Source organism: Ictidomys tridecemlineatus, chromosome 2, assembly GCF_052094955.1.
Source record: "Ictidomys tridecemlineatus isolate mIctTri1 chromosome 2, mIctTri1.hap1, whole genome shotgun sequence".
Lineage (NCBI taxonomy): Eukaryota > Metazoa > Chordata > Mammalia > Rodentia > Sciuridae > Ictidomys > Ictidomys tridecemlineatus.
Window position 1 is genome coordinate 137,963,035 of NC_135478.1, and position 16,328 is coordinate 137,979,362.

Below are 16,328 nucleotides of genomic sequence, written 5' to 3' on the forward strand. Positions count from 1 at the left end.
AGTTGTGTCTTCATAGCTCAAAAGCAACATTTCACAGTGTGAAATTGCAGAGCAAAAGGGTGAGTAGGTAACAGAACCACCCCTTCCCGAAAACAAGAACAGTGTGTGTCAGGGAGTCTTTCCACATAGTCAACACACATATCCAATCTGCTCAGCTCATGAAGAACCTCTCATAACTGCAGCAGATCATGAAGAACCCAGGAAACCACCTGACCCTCCACTTCTCTGAGACACCAGAACAGCCACACCCTCCTGCACTGACCTGAGACCTTAGGTCTCAGGACCCTCACATTCTCATCTTCTTCCTGGGCAGCTAGCATGGTAGGTGGGATACCACTCCTGAAAGCAGTCATCCTGCCTTCCCTCTGGATTTGTGAGTTTCCCCCCGTCACTACAGTCTCCAGAATAGAATGAAGTTCTTTTTTTGTAGTTTCTTCATGTGTTGTTTGTTCATAGGACTCTCTCTTCTTTGCTTGCTGTTGGACTAGGGCAACTGGTGCAACCTAAAAATAACAATTTCCAGGGCAACAGATAAGAGTGCTCACTTGTAAGTTATTCCTCTCTGACTTGGACAGAGAAGTCATACACTGGTATTGACAATCAAGGTCTAGAGCATGTAATAAATGTCTGGACATCACCTACGGAAAATGAATTAGGTGAGAAGAACAAATTTGAGGCAGTAAAACTTCCATTTCGACCCTGAAAATGAATTTCTTAGAGAAAGAAGATGAAGCTATGAACTACTGTGCCTGCTGGATGAACACAGGAGAATTTCCAGAATAACTTCCACAAGATCCACCTCCAGGTCTGTGCCCATTCACTTTCTTCTCATATGAGCAGCGACAGTGGTTGCTGAGCTGGGTGCCCAGGCTGATCCACCTCTCCAGCAGCATTTCCAGAGCTTCCCAAGAGGGGCTTCTCGATTCTGCTCTCCCAGTGAGCCCTGCATGGTGTCAGCAGTTATGATTCAAATTAAGAATAATTTGAAACTATTTTCTATTAAGTCAGGTTATCAGAGAATTCTGAAAATACAAGGTTCATAGCACACTCCATCTGTTTATTATCTGACTGTACATAGATTTCCAGTAACCGAATGGTTCAGAATGAATGTAGGAGAGGGTTAAATGCCTGGGAGACATGTACCTTTTATACAGATTTCCTGTTATTGTTATTTTCTCATTTCTTTCATGAGCATCAGAGGTTTTCAGAAGTAAAATGATCTGTCAAGCACAATAATTTATTCCATTTAATTAGTATCCAGTGCTCAGTCTGAATAAATCTAGTGACCTTTATATCTATAAGTAAATAATCAGCTATTAGGGGTCCATGAGAACCAAAGTACAAATCCTGCCTCTGGGAAAATAGGCCACAGCTCTATCTATACTCAGGATTCATGGCTGGAAGAAAACAAGTCCTTCTACAGGCATATGCCCTGGAGACTTTGTATATGAGAATTATGCAAAGAAAACAAAAAATCCTGAATAAAAGACAGGCACTTAAAAGGGTGAGATAATACCTGCTTTGTACATCTACACAGAATGCAAAGCTAATATTTCCCACAAGTTAGCAAAGGAAAAAGTAATTATTGACAATTATTCTATGTTTATTCTGTGAATACCAGCTGGATGTGAACTTTCAAGAAATAATGGGACAAATACTAAATGTGAAGCTATAAAAATTCCTCTTCTATTTTCTTAAAGTCTATTTTCAAAAAACATTGAAATTAATGAGGCAAAATTTTTATATTAGAAAATTTTCTTGTATTGATAATGTTATTAATATAGATTTCTTATCACGTAATATCCATGTATACATTTTATCTACACATTTGAAATCACTGAAATGCATTCTTACTCCATTTCTCCCTCTGAGGATCAGATTGTGCTACAAGCAGATATGCTGTTGAAGCCCAGTGAGGGAACACTAGGGGGTGCATGGCACATTCTGAGAGGTAGACTCAAAGCACCCTGTGCTTGGTGATTCCTGACCCTGGGGTTACAGTGAGAATTACCAGACCACCTAAATCTCAATAGGTCTCATCTCTCACCTAATATGCATAGAGATACAATGGAAGGAAGACTAAGGGAGGGTAAAAACAGTCTGAGAATACAAACACTTTTTAAGAAGAAATGATTGAAAAGATGGAATTAAGCTTCTTATTATATCTGTGCTAAATATTTAATACAGATCATTTCCTTAAATCCTCAAAAGAGCAGGGTAGAGTCCCACTGCAGGGTCCCATCAGATCACATGCTGGGAAATGAAACTATCTTGACTTTACAACAGATGTTGTGGGGTGGAAACTTGGAGAAATAATAAAGTGATGAAGAGGAGGGAAAGGGGCACCTTTTCTATATGATTTTATAGATTTCTAGAGATTTCTCTTTTTCAAACCTGCCAACAATTGCAGTTGAGTTCCTTCCTAGAGTTACCAGATTATGAATGAAACATGATTTCTCTGAGACATGATTGATTAGGGACATCCCAGTTGCTTAATATATATATATATATATATATATATATATATATATATATATATATATATTCACTTATATACATACACATATACATATATATAAATATATATATTCTAGTGCTTATATACATGTAATATTGAATAATTAACATCAAAGTGTCTGATTTTTTGGTTGTGATATTGAAAAATTAAGGTCAGGATTCTTACCTGAGTTCTGACTCAAGAGGAAATCACAGAGACAGATATGATGACAGAACACAGCAGCCAGGTCTTCATAGCTCTAAAGCAATATTTCACAATGTGAAATTGCAGAGGGAAGGGGTGTACCACCCTCCCCCAAATCCAGATGAACCCTTGCATACCAGTGATTCTTTCCACATACCCAATCTGCTCAGCTTATGTGGTGCAGGATACCCTAAAATTGCTCGTAACTGCGGCAGATCACAAAGAACCCAGGAAATCACCTGATCCTCCACTTCACTGGGACACCAGAACAGCCACACCCTCCTACACTGACCTGAGACCTCAGCTCTCTCAGTACCTTCACTTTCTCACTTTCTCCCTGGGCAGCAACCTAGCAGAGGGGAGGGAAGCCACTCCTGAAAGCAGTCATCCTGTTTTCCATCAGGGCTTCTGAGTTGCCCCCATCACTACAGTCTACAGAAGAGAATGAAGTCATTCGTGTTTTTTTTTTTTTTTTGTAGCTTCTTCATGTATTATTTGTTCGTGAGATTCTCTCTTTTTTGCTTGCACTTGGACTAGGGCAACTGGAGCAACCTGAAATATTAATTTCCAGAGCAACAGATAAGAATGCTTACATATCTTGTAAGGTGTTGTTCCAAAATAGTCTCAGACCAACCTTATACTGCTACCAACAGAAACCAAATCAAAGTCTGTAGCATGTATTATATGTCTGGACAACTACTCAAAAGGATTTAGATGGGAAGAACAAATTCAGAGCCAGCAAAAAATACATACACTAATACTGCAACCTTGGCAATTTCTTAGAGAAAAAAGATGAGACCATGTACTATTGTACTTGATGGATAAGGACAAAATTAGAGTTTCCAGGATAACTTATTCTGTACCCATTCACCCTCTTCTCATATGAGCAGCCACAGTGGCTGCTGAGCTGGGTATCTAGCCTGAGACTCCCTTCTCTACAGCACTTCCAGAGCTTTCCAGGGAAACTCCTGGATTAGGCTCTAAGTGAGCCCTGCATGGTATCAGCAATTATAGTCTGAAAACACAGGGTAGATGGCTGAACATAGTACAGTTGTTGTTTACGTGACTGTACAGATTTCCAGAAATTGAATGTTTCAATATGAATGCAGAAGAGGTTCAAAATGAATGCTGAACAGATGTGCATCTATTATATAGGTATTTCTTGTGACTGTCATTTTTTCCATTTTATATCTGAGCACTGGAAGTTTTCAGAGGGACAGAATGATCTGTCAGACATAATAATTGTATGCCTTCTTTTGGTATCCTGAGACAATCTGAAGAAATCTAGTGATATTTAAATTTATAAGGAAACAATCAGCTATTAGGGGTCCAGGAGAGATCATTGTACAAATCTTTTATCTGGGGGAAGAGGTGGCAGCTCTGTCCACATTCAGGGCTGAGGGCTGGGACAAAACAAAGCCTGAAGATCTTATATATCAGAGCTCTGCAAATAAAACAAACAAACAAACAAACAAAATCGTGAATAAGAGGAACAGATAGTTATAGAGATAATACCTGCTTCCTGCATCTACAGAGAATGCAAAGCTCGTATTTCCACAAATCAACAAAGTAAAACATATTTATTGATGATTATTTTATATTTAGCCTGTGAATACCAGCTGTATGTTTGAGAACTTTTACAGAATAGTGGGACAAAATATTAGACCCAAAATATGAAAATTCCACTCGTACCTCTCTTATAATCTACTTTCAAACAAGGCAGAAATTAATGTGAAAAGTTCTTACATCAGAAACTCTTCTCATGTTAATACCATTTGTGAATTTCTTAGCGCATAATATCCATACATGAAATTACTGCAACATATCCTTGCTCCATTTCTCCCTTCTAAGGATCAGATTGTGCTATTAAGAACAGAGACGCTGTCGAAACCCAGTGAGGGAACATTGGGGGCTCCAAGGCACGTTCCCAGGGGCAGGCTCAGGACTGTCTGTTCCATACCTTGTCCCTGGTGATTCCTGACTTTGTGATTACAGTGGGAATAACTAGAGCACATAAGTCTCAACAGACCTCACCTTTCACCTAATGTCTATGAGGCACAAAGGAAAGAAGACTAAGATAAAGATAAAAGAAGTCTAAGAATATGAACCCTTTTTAGGGGAATGACTATCATGGGGAGGCCATCACCCTGCTAGGGTAAATTTTTACTAGAATGAATGAATGAATGATATAGAATGCAGGGCTTTTGAATGAGATAGGCCTGGGTGTTAATGTTCTTGCTGGGCCACTCACTGACAATGTTATCTAGGAAAATTACTAGAGCTTTTTATTCTGTTTCCCAACATTAAGTGGGAACAATGTTAAGTATTAACAATTGCCGTGAGTTTCTGAGGACTAAATGAAGTTTCATCTGAAGGTTCCTAGCATCATAGTATGAAAATCCCAGTGTTTTTCACCTCACTGAGCCACCTCAACTAAAGTGGGGATTCTCAGAAATTCATAGAAAATCACATCTACCTTGTCCTCCAAATAATATTAATGGGGTGCTTTAGTTAAAAAAAAAAACTAGGAATTTTGAAATGGACAAGAGTAGACATAAAAGATTTTTTTTCTCCTTTAACAGTAGCATGAAATACCTCAGTGTCTGTAACCACACTAATTATTAATAAGGCATCAAGCTGTGAACTTTGAGCTAACTACTGATCCATAAAACAGACCTATTTCTGCCCTCAAGATAAGCATGTATAGCTATCCACAGGTGTTACAAAATATGGCAAAGTATAAAATGCAGGTGATTATTAAAAAAAAAGAGGTCAAGGATAGGAGTATTAGAAACATTTAAAGGACAATAGGGGGAAATGCTCCTATGGAGGTTGGGGATGGGGTAAGGTAACAGTGTATCAGTGCACAGGTGTTTCCCCTGGTCTTCTGGGAACTGACAGCCTCAACACCAGGAACCTGATGAAGCAGCACTGCAGCAGATCTCATTGTGCAGGACTCTCATTGGCTCAGAAACTAGCCTTTCTTCCCTGTCCCTCCTCCTCGGAGCCAGAGCTGCCACCATACCCCAGGTCCTGTTCATGCTTTCTGGTGCCGTCAATCCTAACTAGTCACTGAAAATGATAACCTCATGGATTTTTCTTGTGACTTTGACTTGGATTTGTAAGTCAACGTAACTTCTTTCTTGTCCTGTTCCATTCATGTACAGAATCATCTGGACACAAAAATAATTTTAATACCTATGATCTCTCTTCTTTGCTTTTCAGGTGGAGACTCCAAAATAAGGTTATTTCAGGATCAAATAACCTTAACCCGAAGATCAGACAGAACAGCACACATCAGTTGCAAGGTCTCTGGGATCCCCCTCCAGAATGCCATTGTGCACTGGTATCAACTGAAAGAAGGGGAGCCCCTGAAGCGGATCCTTTATGGCTCCTCTAAGACTAACAAGCAAGATAAGCCCAACCCCCGCTTGGAGACAGAAGAGAGAGAAGATGGCATCTTTTATCTGATAATCAATAATGTTGCCACCTCAGATGAAGCCACATACTTCTGTGCTTGCTGGGATCCCACAATGTCACAGAGTCACAAGGGACCTGTATGAGAACCTCCCAATTAAGACCCCTCAGCTGTGTTCATATGCAACCACATGGACTCTCCAATACTGTCATTCCCAGGTTCACAGGTGTTGGAATAGAAAGGTTCTTGAGACATATTTAGCCCAATGCTTTCACTTAAAATTAGGAGCTAACTTGTTTGCACAAGCTAGTGAACCTCAGAGGCAGGAATACTCCTACCTTTCAGACTTTGTTCAGTGCCTCTTTCTACCTCTCTTGTGATCAATATTGATTATTTTTTAAAGCAACATTGCATATCTTTCAAAAGGAATTGGGAACTATTTCTTATCTTCCAAGTGATAACCCAGTCCCCAACCAGGTTTTATGTAGGTGAAGTACATGACTGCCACACTATTTAGAAAGGGTGAAGGTCAGCAGAGGATGGACTCCAGGCTCCATCAATCCCCATTCCGCTATCCCATCCAAGGTTACTTACCCTCCTTTCTTATAGCTTCATTTCTGTTCTGAAATCATAACACTGGAATAGTTTCTTCAGCATATACACCCAACATAAGGTCATGCATAAGATAGACACTGACTTCCTAATGAATATATGTGTAAATACTTTGCCAGTTCCAGAAGGACCTGCTGACCCAAGGCCAAAATTTCCTCTACTTCACTGTGAAACCTGAAAACTTTTCTAATTTGTCTTTGGTTAAAGAGGGGGGAGCACTGGCCAACTTCTGCCTTGTTAGTCCCAGGACTTATTTATGTCAAATGACTTACCAGTTAATCCTTGAAAATAATAACAGCAACACTCAAAAAGTCCATGCTATGATATTACACCTAAACACTACTAATAAGTTACCCAAACAAAATTAATTCCAGTCATAGTCCCTTGTACCACAAACTAATTGACACATTATTTTTAATCCTCAAGCTTTTACATCTCAGTAAGTGGCAAAGGTTTCCTGTATCATATATCACAGTGGCAAGTATGTTTGATGAAATGTACGGTAGTGTTTTTTAAAAATATTTTATACATGTTCTTTCTCCTCCAGTAATAATAAATAAAATTATGAGGAAACACAAATATTCTTAAGTTTTTGTGAGTGTGTGTAATGTGAGTTCTGAAAGCAGAGATGAGATCCCTAGGAACTAAGGCTTCACATCCTCAAAAGTCAACCACACACCAGATCAAACCCTGCTCAGAATCACCTCAGATAACATTTGGCTGTCAAGATGAACTCCAGTCAAAACTCTAGATATTAAGACCAGAGGACTTCCACTTGCCTCTTTATCTCAATGTAGGTTTAGAAACTCCTTACATTCACACTGACATGTGCAGGGTAATTGGCAATCTTGGACAGCAATAGGTGCCTATTTATAATTCTGAAGGGTACGGCCAGAATATTCCCCTGGTCACTGCAATCTCCAGGTATAATGCAAAGACAAATGAAAACAAGTAATTTGTACAATTCAATTGGATATTCAGTTTAAACTAGACCCAGCCCAATATATTCTAGTGTTAGGTGATTGCATTTAGTGCTCATTGTTCTTTTTTTTTTTTTAATTCCCAACAAGATATTTGACCATTTAGATTTCTAAGTAGTAACAGTCCATATGGTAAACAGAATATCAACCATTATGAAGTAAACACTTTCATTATTGATAATGATCAAAAAAAAAATCTTTAGAACAAATTCTATTTGTTCCAAATAGAATTGGAACAACCAATTAAGGAAGTTCAAGAACAATCTTTCTAAATATTCTGTAGCCCAACTATAGAAAGGTAGTCAAATGAGAAACTAAGATTAGTTTCAATATTAAAACTCCTTACATAAGCACCAATTCTGATATAACAACTTAAGTTAATTTAAAATTACTATTAACTATAGAACAAATAAGTTGTAAAACTGACATTCAACATCTATCCTGATTCCATTTTATAATTTTGTTGCTCAACCCATTACTATAAACAAAATCAAATTATGCATTTGGTAAAAACTAAGGTTTTTTGTTTTTTGTTTGTTTGTTTGTTTTACTATAAAGCCCTTTTCAGCTCAATAGCATTGACTTGAATAATATCAATTTTTCCTTCAATTTTAAATAATATTAAGGGGGAAAACAAAATCCTACATGGCCCAATAAATCTCATAAAATTATTTTTTAAAAAATAAATTGTAATACTAAAAGTCTCACTGCTGCTGAGCAACACATGGTACAATAGGATAAATCAAATTTCAAAGGATGGAATCTAAGCCTGTATCATGGAGACAACTGAAAAACCTGATACAGGAAGGTAAATCTCAAACCACAATGTTTATAGCTATGCTGGCATTGTGAGCTATCAGGTAAGTAAAATCTACAAAGAGACTTCAATGGACCCATTCCCCAGATTCACCTCTTATGTACCTAACAATGTGGACTAGGGAATTCATCCCAGTATTTTCTAATGATACTTACATGATGGGAGATTTTGCAGACAAACATTGAACTTATTCATGTTTCTGGAGTTAATTACACTGGCTACAATAGGAACCTGACTATATGTTGGTCCCATGACGAGCATGCTGGCTACTTAAAGGTGGCTTTTGAGGAAATGACAGCAAAGAAAAAGACCTAGGCCAGATAGTCATACTGGCCCTTAGAACTTAAGATTATATCTGGACAGTTATTAAAATGGGATGATTATTGAAATGAAATTCTTTCATAAAAAGCTCATTATTTCCACAGAATATCCACCAATATTTTATTACTTTAATCATTCTGCAATAGAATTTGGCAACTTTCCTAGTTGAATGAAATATACAAATGCTTTGCCAGTGTGACATGAAATCTCTAGTTGTGATGAATAAGTTTTGGGTTTATCTTCAAAAATTGATAAAAAGCAGTCATATCAAGATGCCATTTCCTACAGAAAGTCTAAAGTCAGGAAAACTTTACATGAAAGTACTGTCACTAAATGTGTCTCACTTTTCCTTTTTCTTACAAAGAGTTTGCAATTCTTAATTTAGTAAAAGATCTAAGAAGCTAAAAATATGATTGAGTTATCTAGAACTATTTTCAAAATGTAAAAAGAAGATTGAACATACAATCATTCGATTTTTTAAAAACCCATATGATTTGGATTACTCCCTGTTGTTTTGGTATTATTTACAGCCATGTAATGAAGCCCAAATTAAAGCCTGGCAAACTGATTGATGTTACACTAGAAAGATCAATAATTCACATTTAGATTTATAAATTATTCCTTATTGATAATAATTTGGGTCCAATGTATCTTAATGCATTCTTTCAGATTTTTATCTGTTTCAGTATTCACTATATTTATGGACTTATTCCATTCTCTTATGATGTTATGACCTCTGAAAGTTCCATTGATAATATTCTAACTTTTAGGGAGGATGATATTCAAAGAGATCTTTGGAATTTAACTGCAGCCTCAAATTTTCTACATTATACAAATGGCCCCATGTGTAACTTTAAGGCAGGAACTTTCCATGGTCATAACAAATTACAGGTGAACGTGAAAGAGATAAATGTACAGATGAAGCCTGAATCCTAGTGAACGGTATATTTATGAATTTTCTTTCCTTTTACTACTATAGTAGATAGGCCAGAGCTTATCAATCTGCAATAGGGAAAAAATAGAAAGGAGATTTTGGAGCTGGGGTGGTGTTAATTCCCCAGGAAAGATTCTTCCACACAGAAGGGCACTTTGTGCCTCCTTCTTCAGAACAGACAAACATCCTATTTGCCAAAATTAAATAGGGGCTTCACCAGGCATGTTTTGCTAAGGGTGATGTATAAATTGAGTATCTGTTATACATATACATTTGGAGGCATGTCAAATACCCAGTACAGAAGAAGCCCCAAGAAACTAGGAGATCATCAAATTCAGAAGGAAGATGAGATGAAATTGCTAAAGAGAAATAACTTCTTGAAAGTGAAATGACCTGGCCTCTCCCAGACATTGTCCTCTGATATTTATAAAAAAGAAAACTCAATACTTCCCAATGACCCACTGTACTTTGTTGGAACATATTTGGTATTATTTAAGCAATAAAATATGTGAAATCAACATTATGCCAGACCATGAAAATGAGTGGTTTATAGATGATTTGTACTTCTTACACATGTCAGATAATGTGGACAATGTGTTTATTTTGCTTAAGAGAGCAGTGTGCTCATCTTTTTTCTCAAAGGAAATCTTTGCAACTTATTCAGGTACTAGATTCCAGTAAGAGTTCTCAAATTTTCAGAATATGAACCAATGTGAAAAAATGTATATGTTATTCTTTTGTTTCTAGTTAGCAAGCAAACATTGAAATGAGAAATGAGATGTATTTTAACACCTTTTGTTCATCTAACAAGTGTGGTTGAGTTTGGTCAATGATGAAAATTGTCATGGCCAAGCTTGAGAAAGTGATGCAAAACTTCACAATTAAATTGAAATATATTTGACCTTACTGGAACTTGGTTGTCACTTACATGGTTATTAATTCATTCTTCATCATACGTAAAGCAGGATTTAAGTTTCCTCCACTGGTCATCTCAGGACCTGGCAAATGCTGGGTGTGTCTGTCTGGGTTACATAGGGAGGGTGAGAATTGAAATTACTGACTTTTATGCACAAATCTAAGATGCTTCTATTCTTTCTTTAAAAGCGCCTGAATTTTTGCATTAATGATCAGAGAAAATAGTCCATATTTAAATATCTATTATGTCCCAATCTCTAGTCTATACACATTATTTCATTTGAACCTTATGGATTCATGAGAAATGGGTCTCTTCATCTCCATCTTACAGATGAAGAGACTAAGGCTCTGTAAATTGTGTCAAGGTCACATACATCACCAGAAGTGGAAGCACCAGGCCCTGAATCTATCAATTCCCTGCAGTTTAAAGCATCTTTTCCTTCACTTTCAACCTCTAAGATGCTAATAATTTCAATTCTTTCACAAGAATCTTCAAAACACATTACATATATTCATTTGCATTGCATACTAGCTACTTTGTACACTCCCTGGTCACAGCGAAAACACAGGTCCTCAGTTGCCTCTGGCTGGTTTGTGATCCTGTGTGAGATATGGCTATATCACTGAGCTGCTCCCCTGCTCAGCTCCCTGTGATTTCCACAAATAAATTTATCTTTCTAAAGCACAGAGCTGATCGTGTCTATATCTTCTGAAAAGACTTCAGTAAGTCCTCCTTGTTTATTCTTTTATAAACATTTATTTGAAAACATTATTTTTTAAAAAAACAAAATTACCCACATTCTTACTTTTTAACATGCAGTATATTAATTGATGCTTCTCCTGCCCCATTCCCAGCCCATACTCTTCTCACTAGTGGATGCAATTACACTCCTACAACTTCTGAACACACAGGCAGCTGTGTCATTATCATTTTAATCTGTTTAGGATTTATCTCATATGGTAGAAGGTAGAGAGAGATTTTTATCTGTCCAACATTAATCCTTATCCAATTCTAGTTTTTAAGCAATCTATCAATTCCCTGCAGTTTAAAAATGTTGTATCATTATTTTACATACCAACATACTTGGGACACTTTTCTGGAGGTTTTTTGTTTTTTATCTGCTTCATTATTCTTACATTATTATGTCAGTAGCTTTGTAATAAGTATTAACATCTATTATGCCAAATGTCTATTTATTGCTATTTTCTTTTCTTTTTCTATTCCCTCATCTTTCTATGTCCTTATAGATATTTAATCAATTTATTAAGCTCATTACTAATACTCATTTTCTAGAAGAAACAAAATGTTTTAGTGATTCTGACTGGAATTTTACTCAACTTAGATGTGAATTTGGAGTATTGGAGTCTTCTTTTTTAACTGTAAAGTCACAGTTTATTGATTTTCGTGTCTGCCACTTCTTTGTCCTCTTGCATATCTCTCCCTTATATGTATTAGCCAGGGTGATTTCATGCTGAAAGAATCCAGAAAATCAGGGTTTTTTGAAGTACAAGGTGCAGTGCATTTTTCAGTGGAATCTGTTATAGTCTGTCTTTAATACTTATGCTTAACACTGTAGCACTATGGAACCAAAGCCTGATTAGTCTGTTATGTGTGGCTGGCTTCTATCCTCTAACACAAAACTCACATGGGATATGCTGTAGATGATAAGTCATCTTTGACTCATGTATAGTGTTAGTTTAGTTGACAAGGAGTTTTATTTATTGATTGAGGTATCTTTCATTTCTCTTTGAATATTTGTAATGCTTTGGTTCTTGTCTTCTGCTGCATTTGATGTTTTCTTCAAGTTGAACATTCTGAGTATAATGATCCTGGTTGCTACTTTTCAGGAAAATGTATTAAATTTAAGTTTGGTGAAGATACTTTTTACTAAATCATTCACTCCTGGGCTGATTTTTCTCCCAAGATACTAGTGAGAAGACAGCTGCCCGCTCAAGCAGTCTCCAGAATGCAATTCACAAGCCCTGGCCCATGAACCATGAAACATTGGAGCAAAACTGGGTAATATTAGTACTTCTCTGTTTATTCGCCTTACCTCATAGTTTTAGCTGTATATTTTATAATGTAACATATTGAAAAACTGATGAATTAATATAGTTCTATAATTTATAAAGAAAATAACATAAAATGAATACTTGATGTTATGACTGGGGGAGGTATGCAAATATGTTTAGAAACTTCTGCTCTTAGCATACAGAATCAACTCAAAGTGGATCAAGGACCTAGGAATTATGCCAGAGACCCTGAATCTAATGGAGGAAAAAGTAGGCCTAAGTCTTTATCATGTCATATTAGGCCCTGACTTCCTTAATAAGACTCCTGAAGCAAAAGAAATAAAATTAAGAATTAGTACATGGGATGGACTCTAAACTAAAAAGCTTTTTCTCATCAAAAGAAACAATCAATGAGGTGAAGTGAGAGCCTACATTTTGGGAGCAAATTTTTGACACACGCACGTCAGGTATTGGCTTCTTTATGATAGTTTCTTCATCATTAATAAGTTTCTCCTTGTATTATCGTTTTATTGTAGGCCATCCGAAACTGTGTTTTTCCTAGAGTTCTCATATATCTTCTTATAAGTTTTGTAAAATAAAAGATCTCATAATACAGTACCCATTATTTTGCATTTTATTTCTGAGATCCTTCATGAATCTGGAAATGCAGACAATGCTGAGGAAAATAAAGCTTCTGACTAGTAAATAAAATAAAAGCTAAAAGGATTGAGTGGGCATTGTGTGTGAGTGCCAAAGATGGAAAGGGTAATGGACAGCTCCAAGTAATAAAAAAATGGAATTTAGAAAACGATATAGTAAATCAACCAAATCAATTGAAATTTAAAAACACTTTCAGACACAATTTTCATCTAGGCCTCCTGTTCTCGCTGTTGGTGGCCGTAAGTGACTGTCAATGGACAGTTTTCCTCCATGATCACATTCATCCCTCACCCTTGTTGGCAGATGGCATATGTGCTCATGGAACTTAGGCCAGGTTGGATTGGGCCTGGAGTGGACATGGAGGTCATCACAGCCTGTTCTTGGTTCTTGCAGCTGAACTGTTCATCTGCAGTGGGATGAGGAATTGGCTGATTCTGGCAATTTCTTTATTCCCACTCTGAGATAAAAAAGACATAAGATTTTGTCATTTTTTAGTGCTGCGTAATATTCCATGGTGTATAAATGCCACATTTTTTTTATCCATTTATCTGTTGAAGGGCATCTGGGTTGGTTCCACAGTCTAGCTATTGTGAATTGTGCTGCTATGAACATCGATGTGGCAGTATCCCTGTAGCATGCTCTTTTAAGGTCTTCAGGGAATAGTCCAAGAAGGGCAATAGCAGGGTCACATGGTGGTTCCATTCCCAGCTTTCCAAGAAATCTCCATACTGCTTTCCAAATTGGCTGCATCAATTTGCAGTCCCACCAGCAATGCACAAGTGTACCCTTTTCTCCACATCCTCGCCAGCACTTGTTGTTGTTTGCCTTCATAGTGGCTGCCAATCTTACTGGAGTGAGATGGTATCTTAGGGTGGTTTTGATTTGCATTTCTCTGACTGCTAGAGATGGTGAGCATTTTTTCATGTACTTGTTAATTGACTGTATATCCTCCTCTGAGAAGTGTCTGTTCGGGTCCTTGGCTCATTTGTGGAATTTGCAGGGAAATGGATGGCACTAGAGCAGATTATGCTTAGTGAAGCTAGCCAATCCCTAAAAAACAAATACCAAATATCTTCTTTGATATAATAAGAACAACTATGAACAGAGTAGGGAGGAATAGCAGGAAAAAAAAGATTAACTTTAAACAGAGACATGAGATGGGAGGGAAAGGGAGAGAAAAGGGAAATTGCATAGAAATGAAGGGAGACCCTCATTGCTATACAAAAGTACATATAAGAGGTTGTGAGGGGAATGGGAAAATAAACAAGGAGAGAAATGAATTACAGTAGATGGGGTAGAGAGAGAAGATGGGAGGGGAGGGGAGGGGGGATAGTAGGGGATAGAAAAGGTAGCAGAATACAACAGTTACTAATAGGGCATTATGTAAAAATGTGGATGTGTAACCGATGTGATTCTGCAATCTGCATTTGGGGTAAAAATTGGGAGTTCATAACCCACTTGAATCTAATGTATGAAATATGATATGTCAAGAGCTTTGTAATGTTGTGAACAACCAATAGAAAAATAAAAATAAAATAAAATTAAAAAAGACATAAGATTACAAAAGTGCTGCCAAAGAGACTTCTTCTTTCAACATATCAGAGAACCGGAATTTCTAGTGTAGTTTAAGTAAGAAATCTCTAATTTCATGGGGAATAGAATTCTACAGTTTTATTCTCTTATTCCAGGAAAAATAATAACTCATCACAGAACTTATTTCCTCACTTGTCACTGCTCCTATAGTGAATGTGATTCCACACAGTAAATGTGGCTTTACCGGAAAGTGGAGACCTGATTACAGTTCTCACATTTGCATTTTCAGTTACTAAAGAGCTTCCTGCTTTGAGAAATGTGTTCCCAATGGCTGGAACAGATGCCTCGGTGTCTGTAAGAACGGAAATCCCTTTCCTTTGATGATATCTCTGAGCAGTTTTAATACAACCGAACACCTAGAAATTTAAAAATAAAAGACTCAATTCTCAGAATACTATTCCTGTTAACTTAGAAAAATAGGATCAGTTGGCCCAGCTCTCTTTTCTCCTGTTCTTACCATTGAAAATTTCTTTGGTGCATTCCAAAGATTCCTGCTTCAATGGAAAGAGTTTACAAGGTCTGTGTAAGAGGAAACTTACAAAATATCACACGACACAAAACCTATAGTCGAGGAGTTGAAAGAAACTCAGAAGACCAAACTTCCAGGACAAAGATGTTAAACTCTTGGGCATGTCATGAAGCATAGGAGAAGGCTGAGATTTTTGTAGAAGCTGTGAGCAATGTGATATATAATGAAGGTTGGATCAAGATATTTGGGGGAGGTACAAAGCTCATAGTTTCTGGTAAGTAACCTTTTTCCTGTTTTTACTCTAGCAATGAAAAATAGATACAGGCTTTGTAGAAGAAAAAAAATGCAATAAACTTTTCCTGACTCTACCAATTTCTTGGCCTCAGGTTAGGAAAAGCAATTTCACAGTTTTGGGATTCTGGATATTGAAACAAAATTACTTTGTACATGATTTCTTCCCTTCCCTGTTAGAAAGCAGACTGAATGTGTACATTTAGAATGCACAAACACAGAAATTATAGCCTAGGGCTAGAAATTAAAATTTGGGGAACCATGTCTGTAGACTATTAGTGTAAATATCGTTGCCTCAAGATACTTTTTTTGTATAAGGTTTTTGAAGTGAGTCTTTAAAATGGATTTTGACTAATTGCTTCTTCTATATATTATGAGATAAATCACGGTTCAGCTATCTCTAACTAACCTGCAAAATCTAAATTCTTAATTTTAATCTTATGACTAAAGACAGTAAAAATATATGTAATTCTTTTAGAACATTATTATGGAGTATAAATTATTCCATCTTCTCATTTCTCTAATCCTTTAGAAGGTAGGCTAAGAATAGTCACAGTTTATTGAGCAATGAGTTCGGTTGCATTGTCTGGAGATAAACTGGAAT

The 16,328-nt window shown here is 36.8% G+C and overlaps 1 gene segment (V, D, J or C); it reads left to right on the forward strand.

Moving 5' to 3' along the window:
* The window catches only part of LOC101955745 (T-cell receptor gamma chain C region C10.5-like), a 37,972-nt gene that overhangs the window by 9,270 nt on the left and 12,374 nt on the right, over positions 1-16,328 (forward strand). The window contains 1 exon segment of the C gene segment in view: positions 15,611-15,707. Within this exon segment, the coding sequence occupies positions 15,611-15,707 (97 nt within the window).